Source organism: Haliotis asinina, chromosome 6 (assembly GCF_037392515.1).
Source record: "Haliotis asinina isolate JCU_RB_2024 chromosome 6, JCU_Hal_asi_v2, whole genome shotgun sequence".
Lineage (NCBI taxonomy): Eukaryota > Metazoa > Mollusca > Gastropoda > Lepetellida > Haliotidae > Haliotis > Haliotis asinina.
Window position 1 is genome coordinate 56,282,114 of NC_090285.1, and position 15,979 is coordinate 56,298,092.

At 39.0% G+C, this 15,979-nt stretch overlaps 1 protein-coding gene across 5 annotated transcripts in view; it reads right to left on the reverse strand.

Annotated features, from left to right (window-relative positions):
- The window catches only part of LOC137286570 (carnitine O-palmitoyltransferase 1, liver isoform-like), a 33,933-nt gene that overhangs the window by 2,517 nt on the left and 15,437 nt on the right, over window positions 1-15,979 (reverse strand). For all 5 annotated transcript variants that reach the window (XM_067818506.1, XM_067818507.1, XM_067818508.1 and 2 more), the window contains exons 4-17: window positions 15,421-15,595; window positions 13,266-13,367; window positions 12,644-12,859; window positions 12,248-12,355; window positions 8,915-8,999; window positions 8,180-8,294; window positions 7,798-7,954; window positions 7,425-7,472; window positions 6,621-6,728; window positions 6,090-6,115; window positions 4,944-5,009; window positions 1,072-1,156; window positions 629-793; window positions 79-213 (exon numbers count right to left, since the gene is read on the reverse strand). In XM_067818506.1, the coding sequence (XP_067674607.1) occupies window positions 79-213; window positions 629-793; window positions 1,072-1,156; window positions 4,944-5,009; window positions 6,090-6,115; window positions 6,621-6,728; window positions 7,425-7,472; window positions 7,798-7,954; window positions 8,180-8,294; window positions 8,915-8,999; window positions 12,248-12,355; window positions 12,644-12,859; window positions 13,266-13,367; window positions 15,421-15,595 (1,591 nt within the window). The remainder of the gene's footprint in view (window positions 1-78; window positions 214-628; window positions 794-1,071; window positions 1,157-4,943; window positions 5,010-6,089; window positions 6,116-6,620; window positions 6,729-7,424; window positions 7,473-7,797; window positions 7,955-8,179; window positions 8,295-8,914; window positions 9,000-12,247; window positions 12,356-12,643; window positions 12,860-13,265; window positions 13,368-15,420; window positions 15,596-15,979) is intronic.

Genomic DNA, 15,979 nt, shown 5'->3' on the forward strand with positions numbered 1-15,979 from the left:
ACAGAAAACATCAGTTATCATCTATTGCCCTAATGGCTCAGGACACTGATATATAGCCATATATGTAATTATACTTACAGTGTTATTCTTGTCATCCATTGCTCTCACAAATGCACAAGACTCCACAGTGCATGATCGGACAGTCTCAGTTCGTCCTTCTCTGAACAGTCGGGTCATGGAGGACTCATAGGTAAGACAGAACTTGTTGGTAGACTGTAATATATGCATCAAGTTTATGATGAAATCCACTGCTCTAAAATGTTCATGAAAGGACACCACTGCAGAAATCAAACTGAATGGCTAAGGAAACTGTATAGGGCATAGAGATTTTACTATAGTATGGGTGCTGCAACCCTAGATGAGATTTACGTCATGGTATATTGAACGTTAGGGCAAGTCTTTACCATCTCCTGTATTATAGTAAGCAAAACCATGGCAATCTGGACTGATCAAACCAGGGACTAAAAGTATGATCAACAATCCATGTTAATAGGTTAAGATGTCACACAAACAGCTAAGTTACAGTCATTTATTTAGGTTGATATTTGCAAAAATCTAAGAATAATTAGGAGAATTGGGAGAATCTGTAAACTGTAGAGCTTTCCATGATCATGTACATAAGGCCTACCCTGTGGTATGTGAGCTGTAGAGCCATCTGTATGAAGGCATCAGGGGACACTTTGCACTTCTTGATGAAACCTTTACCATAATCTTTGAACATGATCACATTGAGATCAACATCACTAATGAGCTGGTGTGCAATCTGCAAGCTGTTCTCTATCACCGAGTTGGCCTGTAATTGAATAACACATAATTACTGATAATCACTTCTGATGACCCACTTGTTCAGAATTGACTATTTTGTCCCGGTTTCAGTTTCACTGTCCTGCTCTGAGCAAATATGTAAACTTTGCTGTATGCTGTATGTGATGTTTTACACCCTATTTTCTTCCATCACCATAAGATTTTAAGTAACTGATGTGTTAAAATGGATTCATGTGTGTTCACATCATAAGAAAAATAGAAATGTCCCCTAACTGTCTCCAAGACAATAGAGACATCCTGACATACCTGTTCCGAGATGTCCCACTCCAGTCTTATGGGGTTAGGTGTGTTAGGATCAGCTTCACCAACACACTTGCCTTCTGAGGTGTATCTACACACAAGTACATATCCATATCACTATACAGTAGATCATTTCTCAGCAGTTGGATGTACACAGTATCAAAACCAAGACATTTACACTTAATGCCATCCATCTGTTACCAACTTACATTTCATTGATGATTACAAAATTTTAAAATATCTGTAGTTCGTGAAAACATTTTACATTTTTGTATTTTTGGTATGAAACTGGGATGATGTTAGATAAGTTTGTTATGTGTGAGCACTGACAGTTAGTAACCTTGTTAGTCAGAAACTGATGATTGTGAGTGCTTGGATTATTAATACATAAAATGGTCTATGCAGTGAACATCGATATCAATTACAGCAAGCTTGTCAACACCAGCGAGACACATGCACTCAACACAATTGCCATTCTGGCAAACATTCCAAGCATCATGAGTCACACCTAGTATTGGAAGGGAAAAACTAGTATCATCAGGATACATTTGTCATAGGAAAAGGAATAGCAATTTTCTCATTAAGAAGACAATATCTGATTAGAAAGTTCTGGTACATCATGCTCTTGGTGTCCCATTATGGATAAATAACCTAGCCTACAGCTTTGGCTCTCTTTAAGTTTCCGTGGGAGAAATTTGTTTCATCACTTTACTGCTGGGGCATGTCCTAGCCCTGGTATGGCTAAATATTTCTGAAGTCCTTTCTTGTGGTTCACATGATGACTATGCTTTGAAGCAAAGATCAACTTAACCTTTACCTCACTTAATACAAAATAAGCGCAGGTTTCCTTTTGATCTTCGAGGTCACAGATATGAACTGCATACATATGACTGGTAAAGACATTCCAAATTATCAGTCTATTAACATTTTTTTCCTGTTTTCTGAATTTCCTTGTTTAATGAAAAAGCTTCATTATTTTATCATGATAATGAATGCGGAAACATTAATAGGTACAAAAGATGAATCATTTTCCAATCAATTCCAAGACAAAGTTGTATTCTATCTTTGTTGATCTACGTAAGGTTACACCTTTATACTACAACTTGTGCTTGCACATGGTGCAGCAAAGATTGAACCCCAGTCCAAAATCCTGGATATCATATGGGTAGTCGCAGAGGAAAAACAATAACAAAAGCAACAACTAGTCCCTGGAAATTGCTCTGGATCAGGGCCCCTTTCATATTTAGACAGCTATGCAGGGACACCATACTGAAGATGGAAACATTAATGGTTACTAAAGATGACATCATTTTCTAATCAATTCCAAGACAAAAACACTACATAGACGCACACAATGACCACCACAACCAACCTTCTGTGTTTTAACCCTCTTAGACTGATTTAGTAACTCCAAACCAAAAGAATATTCTTCCCATCTGAGAGTATGGATCAATTTATACTCAAAGGCAAAAGTTATTATGATTGAATTAACAACAGATATTTTTATGATGAGACTTTTTTTAATACTGCACGAAAATCATTTCACGATAGAACTGTAAATGGTAAATTGTACTTTTTCTGTAGAACACAACATAATTCACACAGCCAATAACATGCAGGACCAGATGAGCTTTGACACATGCTTTACACATGCACCTCACACAGCCAATCAAACATCACAAGTCATCTTGTGGAATGGCATTCCTTATCAATGGAAGCACCTGGCAAAGTTCTTGGGGATTTGGCCAACATCTCTTCACCTCTACAGGCATTGTCCTAATTGAAGATCATTCATTGACCATTCTGCTGGAGAAACAGTATGATGACTGACTGTATCAATAATTTCATCACTGTAACCAACACTCTTTAAATTTCCATGAATGACAAGCAAAGGAGTATGTCCACCACTGTTTATTTCACCCCAAACCATCACTCCACTACTACCAAAATGGTCAGCATCAAGGACAGAGTTCCTAACATATCGCTCACCACATCACTGATAAACTCAGGTTTGGCCATCAGCATTTGTTCAAATGGTTTGACCATTGAGGAGAACATCTCGGCACTCACATGTTCTCCACCACAGATGTTGGCTGCACTACTTCAGTCATAGACACTGGTGAAGTAATGACAAAATTTGTCGTCTGCCAGGACATCTATAATGTATTGTCAGCGAATGGTCCATACGATATCATGTTGACACCAGGAACTGTTCGGGCTGTCAGTGTGAATGGTTGGGATCTTTAGTGCAGATGGGTGGTTTAAATCCAACTATCATTGCATGGTATCGTTACAGTGGATGGCCACTTCTGGAATGGCCTGCAATGACAGTGTTTTGTTGATAACATCTCCACAAGCGGCATATGATGTTCTTTTGCACATTAAACTGCTGTGCAACAGTGCACTTGAGTGTTCTGGTTTCAAGCTTTCCAATGACTCACCATCTTTCACTTTCAGTTAGCCAAAATGGCATGGAGAAAGACGTGCAGATTCTTCCAAATTTCGGTTTTTCGGACTCATCCACATCTAAACAATGATCTGGATGAGAATGATTGAGGTGTAGAGTCACACTTCTTAAAGGGCATATTCTGGGTCTTTTCAACACAAGACTTCTTAAAAGCACAAAAAATGCATGCCAAATAAAACCATTGATAGGGCCCTGTTTGGGTTATGGATTAATTGTATCATAAAGTATATCAAAATGCATTATAAATATGTAGAAACAAATGTGTTGATCACAATAACTTTTGCCTTAAGGTACAAATAGGGTTACAGTGGAAAACTCTTTAAAAAAGTAGGGTAACTTCATTTTAATCTACTACAGAAAAAACTGGGAGATATATCAATGTTGATATGATAATAATGAATGTTTTGAGAGTGCATCACCAACTGCATTTCCTTATAACCATAGTGGTGTTTGTACAGTAATTGCTCTTGAACGTTGATTGGTGTATCACATGAAATTTTCATGTGTACGATTTTCATTTTCATGCAAGAAACGAACACTAAAAACTGTGTGATGAAAGATGATTGTCAAAATTAATGGTCTACAGTAATTTATCAACCTTCTTGAAAACCGTCACAATGAAGTGACACCCCAATCACATGTATGGCATTGTGCATGTGCATACCATGCATTGTGTTTAGGGGTGGTAACAAAGAGAAATGGTGTGGCGTTCATAAGACACATCTTTCTAAAGTTTGCCAGTGCTTAAACGTCTTATCCAAATTGAAAGTTCAGGTTCCCCTACTTTTTTCAAGAGTATAATAGACACTTAGACAGAGAAAGCCATGTTACCCGAGGTTCCAGACTTGTGCCAGCAACATTTCCCACATCTGACCCATGATGGGTGCATCAGCCCTGTTGTCACGGTTACAAAACGATCACATTACAAACAGAGGGTTGACAGGTTGAACATACACCGGGTTAGTTCACAGAGGAATGATTGGTGGGGGAAGGAACAGACGAACAAATAAGACAATACAACAATAAAAAAAAAATACAACATTCATAAGTGAACAAGAACCACAATGCGCATTAAGGCAACTTCTTCAAACCACATACAATTTCTGACATGGGACAAAGCCTGGGACACAGTGACCTTGACATGTAGATGAGCCAAAAGGGACAAATATAGCTTTGAGAGACTTTAAAATTTTCATGGTACATCTTCTACCTTGTAGGTACAGGGCAGCATGAAATGTTTTCCTCTTTAGGCATATCTAAATGGGCAAGGTCACCATTGTCATACCTGTCAGCTGAACTAGCCAACGTGCACCTAGTGAGGTCACAAGCAGCCAGCAGGCAAATGATGGAGTGAAAACAGATACTGTAAGCAGGTGACAATGATGATGAGGCCGTTGATGTTAAAAATTACCCTGCATAATGTACTTCATCACTGATTGCGTACTCCCACATATGAGCCATGATTGGGGCATCAGCCCTGCAGGAGGAGAAGTCAGTCAGAAGGTGCAAGAATACACTAGCTGCAGCTGCTGCTGATGATGGTGACAGACACCGGAACAATACTTAACACGTCAATAACAGCCTATCAAACTGTTGTATCTCAACAACTGTACCATTGTTGTGATACACACAAGGGCAGAGCTTGTGACATAATGGAAGTCACTCTAATAAGCAGCAGAAGGAAGTAGAATGTAGGTTTCACGTTACACAAGCTTTTATTTTCTCACCATGAGGATATAGGTATGAAAAAAATATGCCCTAACAGATCTCACTGGAAAGAGGGTGCACTCTTTTTCCAGTAAAGTCCCAAAGTCAAGTCATTATGAATGTTTCTTCCAGTGCATCCCTTTTTGTAAGTTTAATGACATTTACTAAAGTCCCATGTCTTCTTTCTTAATCATGTTTATGGGCTGGTATATCCAATTCTAATGGAAAGACCAGGACCCTTATTTTGATTTATTAAAATTACTAATTATTTCTAGTTGAAAACAAAACAATCTGAAAGACAAAGCACTGTCAAACATATTTCATATTAACGGTCACTGTGACATTGACATATACATAGATCACTAACTACTGCATATGATGATAGGAACCAAATTTCAATGGCTTTGGGTGAGTGTGAACAGTTTTACTGTACAGATGAAGAACTTTACACTTAACCTAACTGTTTAGTGTCTCAAGAAAATCTCCCGCCACCAAAAATAGATACAAACAATATGATATTCCTGACACGTCTATCAATTTACACAGTGATGGCATACATCAACAAAGTCATCAAGTTGTAACCAGTTGATCCCCTTTGTTGCCATTTCACAAAAAGGGTTGGCGAAGACTAATTCTAACCCAGATCTTTAAGATGTTATCCTGATTTTCAAGACATTATCCTGATTTTCAAGATACAAAATCTTCATTCTACTTAGAATGACTATCAACGGAAATTTCATGAATTTTATTATACTTTTCACAAAAAAATCCATTTTTGAGTGGCCACTGCCACTGTACCCATAGTTCTACAGACACCTAGTCACTACAGCATGAGGTTGGGGTGACTCACCAGGAATGCTCTGCATTGAAGCCAATCTGCAAGGACAAGCAGTATCACACTACTTAGTACATGTAGATAGATTCAGTTAAACACTAGATCCATGATGAATAGCGTTGTTTCACATTAAAATTTCCATCAAATAATTTAAGTGGGTTACTTTATATTTCTCTTACATTCCCCTAGAGTGAGTGAGTGAGTGAGTCTAGTTTAACGACCACTCAGCGATATTACAATTATTTGACGGCAGTCTATAAATAATCGAATCTGGACCAGACAATCAAGTAATCAACAACATGAGCATTGATCTACACAACTTGGACACAATGACGTGTCAACCAAGTCAGGAAGTCTGGCCACCCGATCCTGTTACTTACAAGAAGCATGGGTTACTGAAGATCAATTCTTCACATATCTTAATGGATATAATCCCTTAGAACTATGGACAAATTAATAAAACCAAAACACATAGAAGAGGGGGAACTGAATGTTATATCAAAATAGCAAGAACAATGGGTAAGTCCTCCCACCATTACTACTTACATGACCATTAGAACACACAACCAGAGTGAAAGACTTGTCAAACCACCGGTCATAGCCTTTTCCATGAAGCATGGCTTTTCCAAACCTGTCCAGACTGGCTGGATCATTCTGCAACATAAAGATGTTGTTAGAGTCAAACAAACACACCTGAAATCAGCAGGAACCACTACAAGAAATCTATACTTCACTTCAGTATTCTGTAGGGATGTAGCTGAAACACATATCTAAAGTGATGCAAACGATGATAAAGAGTTGCATCCCTTACTTGGCCAGTAATGAATCCATGGATGAAGGGATCAAATCACAGATTTGTCTAATAGTCTTCCATGGTTTCTCAGCAGCGAGCACTGCTGCATTGCAATGTCAATGTCAAAGAGATGTATCCCTTTTTTCCCAGCTTCAATCTGACATTGATATAAATGAACAAATGTTCAAACTTCAGTGTCTCACTATCTTTTTCTCAGAGTGATAGAGTGAATATGGTTTTACTTTTACATCGCTTTTAACAATAATCTAACAATATTCTAGCAATATCAGATTCTACACCACATGGGCTTCACACATTGCACCCATGTGGGAATCAAACCCAAGTCTTCTGCATTACAAGCAAACACTTTAATCACTAGGCTACCCTACCATCCACTTTTTCTTAGACACTTCAAAGAAGACATTGAACAAATCCAACATATAAATCCAAATGTCTAGCACAGCTGTCTTCCTAAGGATATGTATTATCATGACTCTTTCAATATCTGGAGAAGAGTCCAACATAGTTGCTTATCAACAACACTTAAAACATCTCACCGCATCATAGCCATGTGCTTCTTCATCCAATGTCACACAGAAGGCAGCCTGAAAGTAAAGGAAGGATTACATCTTGGTCCAACATACTTAAACAGCACTGAAATTATGCATGTGTTAACTATGTACACATACTGTTAAACAAACAGACCATAATATTCCTATTCTCAAGAGATCAACTAGAGGCGGTGGTTGGCAAGTGATCATCAGGGATTATTGGTTCCCAGTAACTGCCACTGTGACACACAAACTCCAGATAAAGATGCATGATTGGAATATGGCATGCCTCTTGTCTCACATTTACCAGATCATGGTTGAGGGGCTGGTTCTATATCAAGTTTACCAGAATATATTTAGGGTACTGTGCCACAACTACCTTCTCAATAGCATCCAGTGAAGCCTTGTTCTTGCCCTTTGAGAAAAACTCCTTCCTTGCCTTTGCCCAGTTGACCCTCTCCCCGGCAGTCAGGGCAGCCAGATGCTCTTCACCATATGATGGCTCAGTGGTGTCATCTAAAATCTTCTGCAGCATTCTGTAGCACAATCTCATCATACAGTTTTTTTTAAAAAGCACCAAATGTCTATCAAGACTGTGCAAGCACAACAAACAAACCTTTAATCAGGTTCCGCACATTTCTTAGGTTATCAGACTTGTTAGATGATGCTTTACATATGATAGTTCATAATGGCAAATTTACAAAAGCGGTAATTCCAGTGTCTAGTATAAAACTATATGTGCACTATATCAAGGAACTTACGATTCAATCTGAATGGGCTTGAGTAGTCTGCCCTTATGCCTGATGTAGACCTTAAAGTATCGGCCACGGTAATACACAGCTATGTGGTTACTGTCTTTGTGATGTACCAAGGTGTCTGCAACACAAATGTCCAGTTACTGGCAAAGCAATAAATAACAAACTTCTGTCTTAAAAAGTTCACAATATCAAAGTGTAACGATATCCACCCTTCACCAAATCATAAAATACTGCATTATGAACATCAGTCTATAAGTCTTACAGGATCAGTCTCATGGACTGACAATCATATGCAGAAACAGAAGGTGGGGCAGTAGTGCAGGAATGATGATGATCATGATGATGATGTGATGATGAATAATCGAGTCTGGACCAGACGATCCAGTGACTAACAACACGAGCATCAATCTGCGCAATTGGGAACCGATGACGTGTCAACGAGCCTGACCACCTGATCCCGTTAGTCGCCTCTTACAACAAGCATAGTCGCCCTTTATGGCAAGCATGGATTGCTGAAGGCCTATTCTACCCAGACACCTTCATGGGTCAGATGATGATGACAATGATGGCTATGATGACAATGCCAATGATGATGATGATAGTGATGACAACAATGATAATGAGGTGAGGAAGAGGAGGTTTTAAATGAATTTATCTCCCATTAGCGCTCAGGGTTAACCCAAGGCAGCTTCCTTCTCGAAAGAGAGTCAGTGTTTAGCAATTAATCCATAATCTCACCTGTTTCGATGCCAGGAATACGTGTCGTGTTGAACTGTCTCTCATACTGAGCAGAACACAGTGGAACAGTCTTGTTCAATAAAATCTGCAACACAAACAACAATCTTCAAAACTGATAAAGGCAACAGAATGTTTACATAATAAAAATTATAATGACCATATTTCATTGAATTGAAAGTTTTCATATATATTTTCTATTTATATACTTATCCTATCTCATGGTATGCCCTTCTATCTCTTGATATGACACTAAGTGGATCAATGTAAACTTTTGTCTCCAGGACTCTCTTGTCCATCCACCCAAGCACTCCATGCTACCCTCATTATAGGACAGCTTCTCAAATCATGCAAAACATGCAACATGCGTTGCTAACTACCCATGTGACTATCTAAATTATCATTCTCTTTCTTGGAGCCACTGAGAATATCCATCTTGGAGACCTGTGTAGCAGGAAGGGTGGACGGAATTAATCGCATTAGATAGGACAAGTATATAAATATACAATTTACATTAAATATTTTAAATTTATCCTATCTCATGGTATGCACTTATCCACAGCAGGAATGTAGATACCTTGTGTCTTGATAATACGAACAGTAGAACTGTGTAGACTGAAAACAGCCATAGATAGTGATGCCCAAGGGAGGCCTGTCATGCATGCACGCAACTCCTATGCTTGTGACGAGTTGTCCAAAACTTCTTGACTTACTAAGCACGACTCCCAGAGATGTGGGTGCTCTCTAGCAATGTGGTGTTCGCCTGCAACCTCAGAAGAGGGACGTACCCCTATGAGAAAGATGCCACTTTGCCATGATTTTCAAGGTATCCCCATAAATTAAAGTCATAGACAATAATCAGGCCTGCTCCTGCTTTAAAAACTCGGAAAACTCCAATTTTAACATTCAGTTCCAGAACAACATCAAATTGACCCAATGGGAGGATTGGCAGCTGTTGGCGGCTGTAAACCAGCAAAAGTATAAGCCCATAGGACGGTGGCCGAGAGTAAGTGGAAGGCCAATGAGTAGACGAAATGGTTATAGCCACTCTCTGAAAATATCCCTTGGCAATTCAAGACTTTTGCAGATGCGCCACATGTATAGAAACAGGGTGTGCAGGGATACGTGTTGTTGGTCTAAGTGAGGGTGTAGAAGTAGGTTGAATGAGATCAACAAAGCAACTTCTAGCCAGAAAGGTACGACCAAAAGAGTAGAATCTAAGTGGTCGCCCAAAGCTTTTGAATTAATCTGAGTAGAAGGAGATTAGATGGAAGAACCAAAACGCCATCTGAAGAAATTTCACTGATCCAGTCGACCCTAAATGGTCGACAACGCTGGAGCTGGCCATCTGAATCTGCAGGAAGGAACCTTGAAGTTCTGATGCCGAATGACAAACAGCCAGGAGAACTGCCTAAAACTCGAGCTAGTTGATGTGTAGGTGTCACTCTGTGCATGACCTGAGTCCGGCGATCTGATGATGAAGAAAGTGGATCCCCCCATTCTGTGAGTGATGCATCAATGTGAACTACCTCAAATAAAATCTGCTGCAAATATTCTGAATCAATTTTGGGGGCTTCTCTGACACAAGATATGGTCACGGGAAGCAATGCAACTGTCAAAGTTGCAGCTGTCCTCTCTGTCAAAGCCTGAGCTGATGTCAGTAGACCCAGAAGTTCCTGCCACTGCCATTAAGTCCTGGCCTGCCATAGAGCTAGCAGAATGAAACATTGAATCTACCGCTTAGGAGAATCTAGGTGATGAGAAGCCATCTTTAATCCTCTTGAGGCACTTGAAACCATTATCCAGAGATGAAGTAATGAGCACAATACAAGGACGCTGGGGAAAATAATAGACGCCAAGTCTCGTTGTCTCAGCATTCTATGACATCGGAAGGCGGAGCTTCTCCACAATCTAGGATAAAACTGAAGGCTCATCAAGTCCAAACTTCCCCCTGGAATGTGCTGGTGACAAGGAATCCAGTGGAACATCAGCACTGGACACCACAGTACAGTAGGATGTCTAGTAGATAGAGCACTCATCGACGAAGATGCAGATTGTTGTTGATTCCAAACAGCTCTAATAGCAGCCACACCAAGGGGAGTAGATGTCGCATGTGCAGGAGTCCATGACACTGGAATAATCCGCTTAGAAGTTGTAGAAAGCTGAGTTCTATAATCAGAACTTCATTGGTCATGTGTTCTATCAGTAGAACGATGTCTGGATTGGGATGAACTGGGAGATATACATAAAGAAATCTGCTATGGAGAAGTAACAACACATGAGCAATGGTCCCTGGATCTAGAGTACGAGTAGGAGAGTAGGAGATCTAGGGCAACGGGTTCAGTGAGTAGAAAACAGACATCCCATGCTGACGTGAAGACAAAGTATGAGTAGGGACTTCAAAAACCACCTGACCTGGATGAAGAAACGTGCTTAGTAGAACAGGAAATACCTCAATGATTGTCCCATTTGCACTGAGCAACACAATCCACACACAGCAAAAGAGGATCGTTAGCTGAAAACACTTTGTTACAACAAGTACATTTCTTCACAACGAGTCCATTTCTTCCTATTCTTCTCATCAACTTTCTTCATTTTGTAGAGTGTAAGGAAACACGCCCACACTAGTACGTGACAAGAAATAGAATGATAATTCAGAGTAGTTACTGGCTTGTGTTGCATGCTTTGCATGACTTGGGAAGCTGTCTTATACTGATGGTGGCATGGAGTGCTTGAGTGGATGGACAAGAGAGGCCTAGAGAGAAAAGTTTACATCATTCCACTCAGTGTCGAATCAAGAGATAAAAGCGCATACCGGGAAATAGGATGAGTTTAAAAACTGCCCATATTCCATCTGCAATCTGTAAGTTGATACAATATCACAATGAAATAGTACAAGGAACAAGAGAGATTTTTTCACACTATATGACATCTGCTTCCTGATGTAGATCACTAAGAATGTGTTTTGCATTGGCACAATTGCTAAGAATCAAACCCAGAGTGGGCATACCCACACACCCCTCATTCCCAACATATTAATGAGCTGAGTGAGTTTGGTTTATTTAGTTTTACACCTCACTCAGTAATATTCCAGCTACATGGCAGCAAATAATCGAGTCTGGACCAGACAATCCAGAGATCAACAGCATGAGCATCAATCTGTGCAACAGGGAACCAATGACATATCACCCAAGTCAGCAAGTCTGATCACCTCATCCCATTAGTTGCCTCTCACAACAAGCACATTTGCTTTTCTGGCAAGCATGGGTTGCTGAAGACTATTCTACCTGGATCTTCATGGGTCTAAATGAGTTCAGAGCATCAATGGATAGTTACCGGCTTGAGCTCTTCCCTATCCACCTCACGTCTGTACTGCAGGATGGCGTAGATGATGTTGGCTGCACGTGACACCTGCACGCCTGTTGGTTTCTCCAGCACAGCATCCTGGGAAAATTGCATTCAGCATGTTCAGTCTCTCAGTGGAAAATTTCACAAAACTTTCTATATTGGTAGGAATAATTCAGAGTAAAAACCAAACTGAATTCAGTAGCCAGTATAATGATTTCAGGTATTCCAATCAAATTCTTCCTTTACCATTTTTGACTATATTGAAATATTCAAACGAAAACTCTGTATTTTTCAATACTTGTCTTTGTTATCAATGAAACTATATGCACTATTTCAGCTGCTTATTTATTTATGCTATTTAATAGCAAGTCCCTCTGAACTTACAATTCCATAGAAGTTGCTGTTGATCATGATAGGTGAACGCCCACGAAGGTAGACATACTGTTCCCACCAGTCAGACACATAGTTGGCAGACCACCATGACTTGAGCAAAAGGTAACGCTGTAATTTGGGTCCAATTCCATTACGGAACTCCTGACCCAACTTTTCCATACGGGCATACTTCTCATCATCCAGCAGAGGTTGAACTGACTTCAGGTACTGTAAGACAACAGTCATGTTACATACCATTCAGTAATTGTACTCTTGTGTCTGTTCAGCATCAGAGCAAAGATATTTTGGTTTTGTGAACTGATGGTCATTCGTAACTGTTTGTGGCTTAAATATGTAGCCTGTAAATACCTGAATAATAACCAAACAATCCAGTGAACTATGAAATATCGAACAACAAAAGAAACACAAATCTGTTTATATATATATATATTATATATATATTCATGACAACAGAATATTATGACATGCAACAAAACCATGTCACTGAGTCTGACCACATGATAAGTCTGTTGCCAGTATAGGTTGCTGGGAACCACTTGCAACAGAAACTCCCCATTTGCTTAACCTCCTTGGCCAAGATGAATAATGAGAGTGACTTCCATGTTAAACTCACCCTTGACAATGTGCCATCCAGTGGTGGGACAAACAGCTTTGGCAGAGAACCCTGGTAGCTGTTAAGGAGAGGTTTTCGACCTCCAAACACTCGCACTAGGCCCTGAAACACAAACATAACAAATTTAAACATAAGTCATCAGAAGAAAACATGTCCTCCCCACCTCCCCCTAGCCCCAGACATTTGAAGGAACAAATCATATGACAGTCACTTCAAGTCCAGCTTGATGTTACTCAGTTCGAATCATTTCCATGGAAATCATGAAAAACAAAAATGCAAGAAGAGTGTAAATAGCAAAAGGCACCACTTCAAGATCTGCCTCATGAATCGGCAAGGTTCTCTTGAATGATATTGAATGGTTTTATAGTTGTGCTCAGGAAACAAAGCCCACACCTCCTTTTTGAGGCCACGTCCAAAAACTTTACATGAAAACCAAAAATGGTAAAAATGACAAAAATCTGTAAATAGCAAAAGGCACAAATATACATTCTGTTTGATACATATAGCAAGTTTTGCAGAAAAATATTCAAAGTTTTTGAGTTATGCTCCCAAAACAAGGCCACCCTTCCCTTTAAAACTAAGTAAAAAATGTTTTCATGGAAAGCAAGAAAAATAAAAATGACAATAGCCTGTAATTAGGGCACGACCATAGATTTGTTGTTATAGCTACCAATTTTTGTTGAAAAATATCAAATGGTTTTTGAGCTATACACCAGAAACAAAATGATTACAGACAGATGGATGGACAGACAGACAGACATGGTGCATTACATGAAGGGAGATAACAAGGATACTATTCAGGTTCTTAGACAAGTCTGTTCTGGGGTGGTAAATATCCTCCATTAGGAATAAACTTTGTACTTAGCAACCATCTATCATTATCAAACATGAATTTTCCTGATCAAAGCAAATCATTGATTTGTTCACAATGTGAAAGTAGTCCATACAATTTGCATATAACATCTCTAATTTAAGTATCATCAATATCATCAGTAACATCAATATCAGTATATGACCCAAAAGGATACTGAAAAATATGTGTTAGCTTCATCTTGCTGAGAACGCAATTAATTTGAGGGATAAATATTGAGACATATACTGTTTGGAAATTTAATCTTTGGATGGTATGGAAAAATAAACAAGAGTCATCAAAGATGACATATCCCCCCACCCCAACATATTTGAAAGGACAAATCATATGACAGATACTTGATATTTGTTTAGACTAAGTTTTAATATTTTCCATGGAAATCATTAAAAATATAAATGCCATATATCTGTAAACAGCAAAAGGCACCACTTCAAGATCTGTCTCATGTATCATGTATCCAAGATCTTCTGAAAGATTTCAAAAAGTTTTCAAGTTGTGCTCAAGGAACAAAGCCCATCCCTATGTTTTAAGACTAAGTTCAAATCGCAACTTGGAAAATGATAATAAAAAAATCTGTAAATAGCAAAAGGCACCACGTTGGGGTCTGCCTCATATATCTGTCAAGTATTACTGAACGATGCTAAGATTTCGAGTTATGCTCCAGAAACAAAGGTCACCCAGTTGTGTTCTGGAAATGAACGTGACCCCTATTTGAGGCTAAGTTCAAATGATTTCCTTAGAAACCTAGAAAAAATAAAAATGACAAAAAAATGGAAATTGCAAAAGGCGCCACGTTAGGTGCTGTTTGATTTATCTGTCCATTTTTGTTGAAAAATACTGAAGGTTTTTGGAGTTATCCACCAGACACAAAATACCCGACATCATAATACTGGTTACTGAATACAGATGGACGGTCGGACAGACAGGCGAGGTTTTGACTACTTCCCCCCATTTTACATGCCAAGGGGATAAAAAATCATTTCCAATCTGATATCTATATAGGAAAGCTTAATGACAGAAAAATGCAATTTGTATGATAAAACTGCTATTGTATACTTTTTTATGATTCATACTGCTATATTGCTATTATCACCCTTCTTCTTTTGACAGTGATGTGGAAACTTGAATGTCTACTTCCCTGAAAAACAGTAAAATTACTCACCTACGAGTCACCTCCCCTTACCCGCCAAATAAAATCTTATAATTTGACAGGAAGGCTGCATTCTGCAATCAGTAGACTTAATGGTGAACAACATTATGCATCTTACTGATAGGCATACATACCATCCAGATTTTGGTCCTGAGTGAGATGGTTCCGCGCACCTCATATATCCAGTTATGGTAGGTAAGGAGCAGACGCAGGGTGTACTGTATGGCAAAGATTACCACCAGCCACAGAAGTGTAGAGAACAACACACAGCTCACATATAGGCACATGGACGTACTGGCTACACCCAGGCTGAAGCATGAATCATAAAGCAATCAAAAGGTTACCAAATGACATAAAGGCCTTGTTTTTCAGACACAAAAAGGTATCAACATCATGGTACCTATTTGATGTCAACTAAAAAAGACTATTGCAGAGTTTAACGCAAATTTTGGATTTCATTTTCACACTCAAATACTCAAAATTAATTGCATCAAGTGACCCTGAAAATTACAAGCATACGAGCATGCTTCTATCAGAGTTTGGGTTTGTCAGAGTATACCAGTCTCTTCAGTTGTTTAGGACCTTGATATCAGTGCTGAAAATGATGAGGTATATTCATTTTATTGTTGTCACATAAATAAAATTGATATCACAAAGCGCTACATTTGAACTGCAGCAAAAGTGTAAACAATG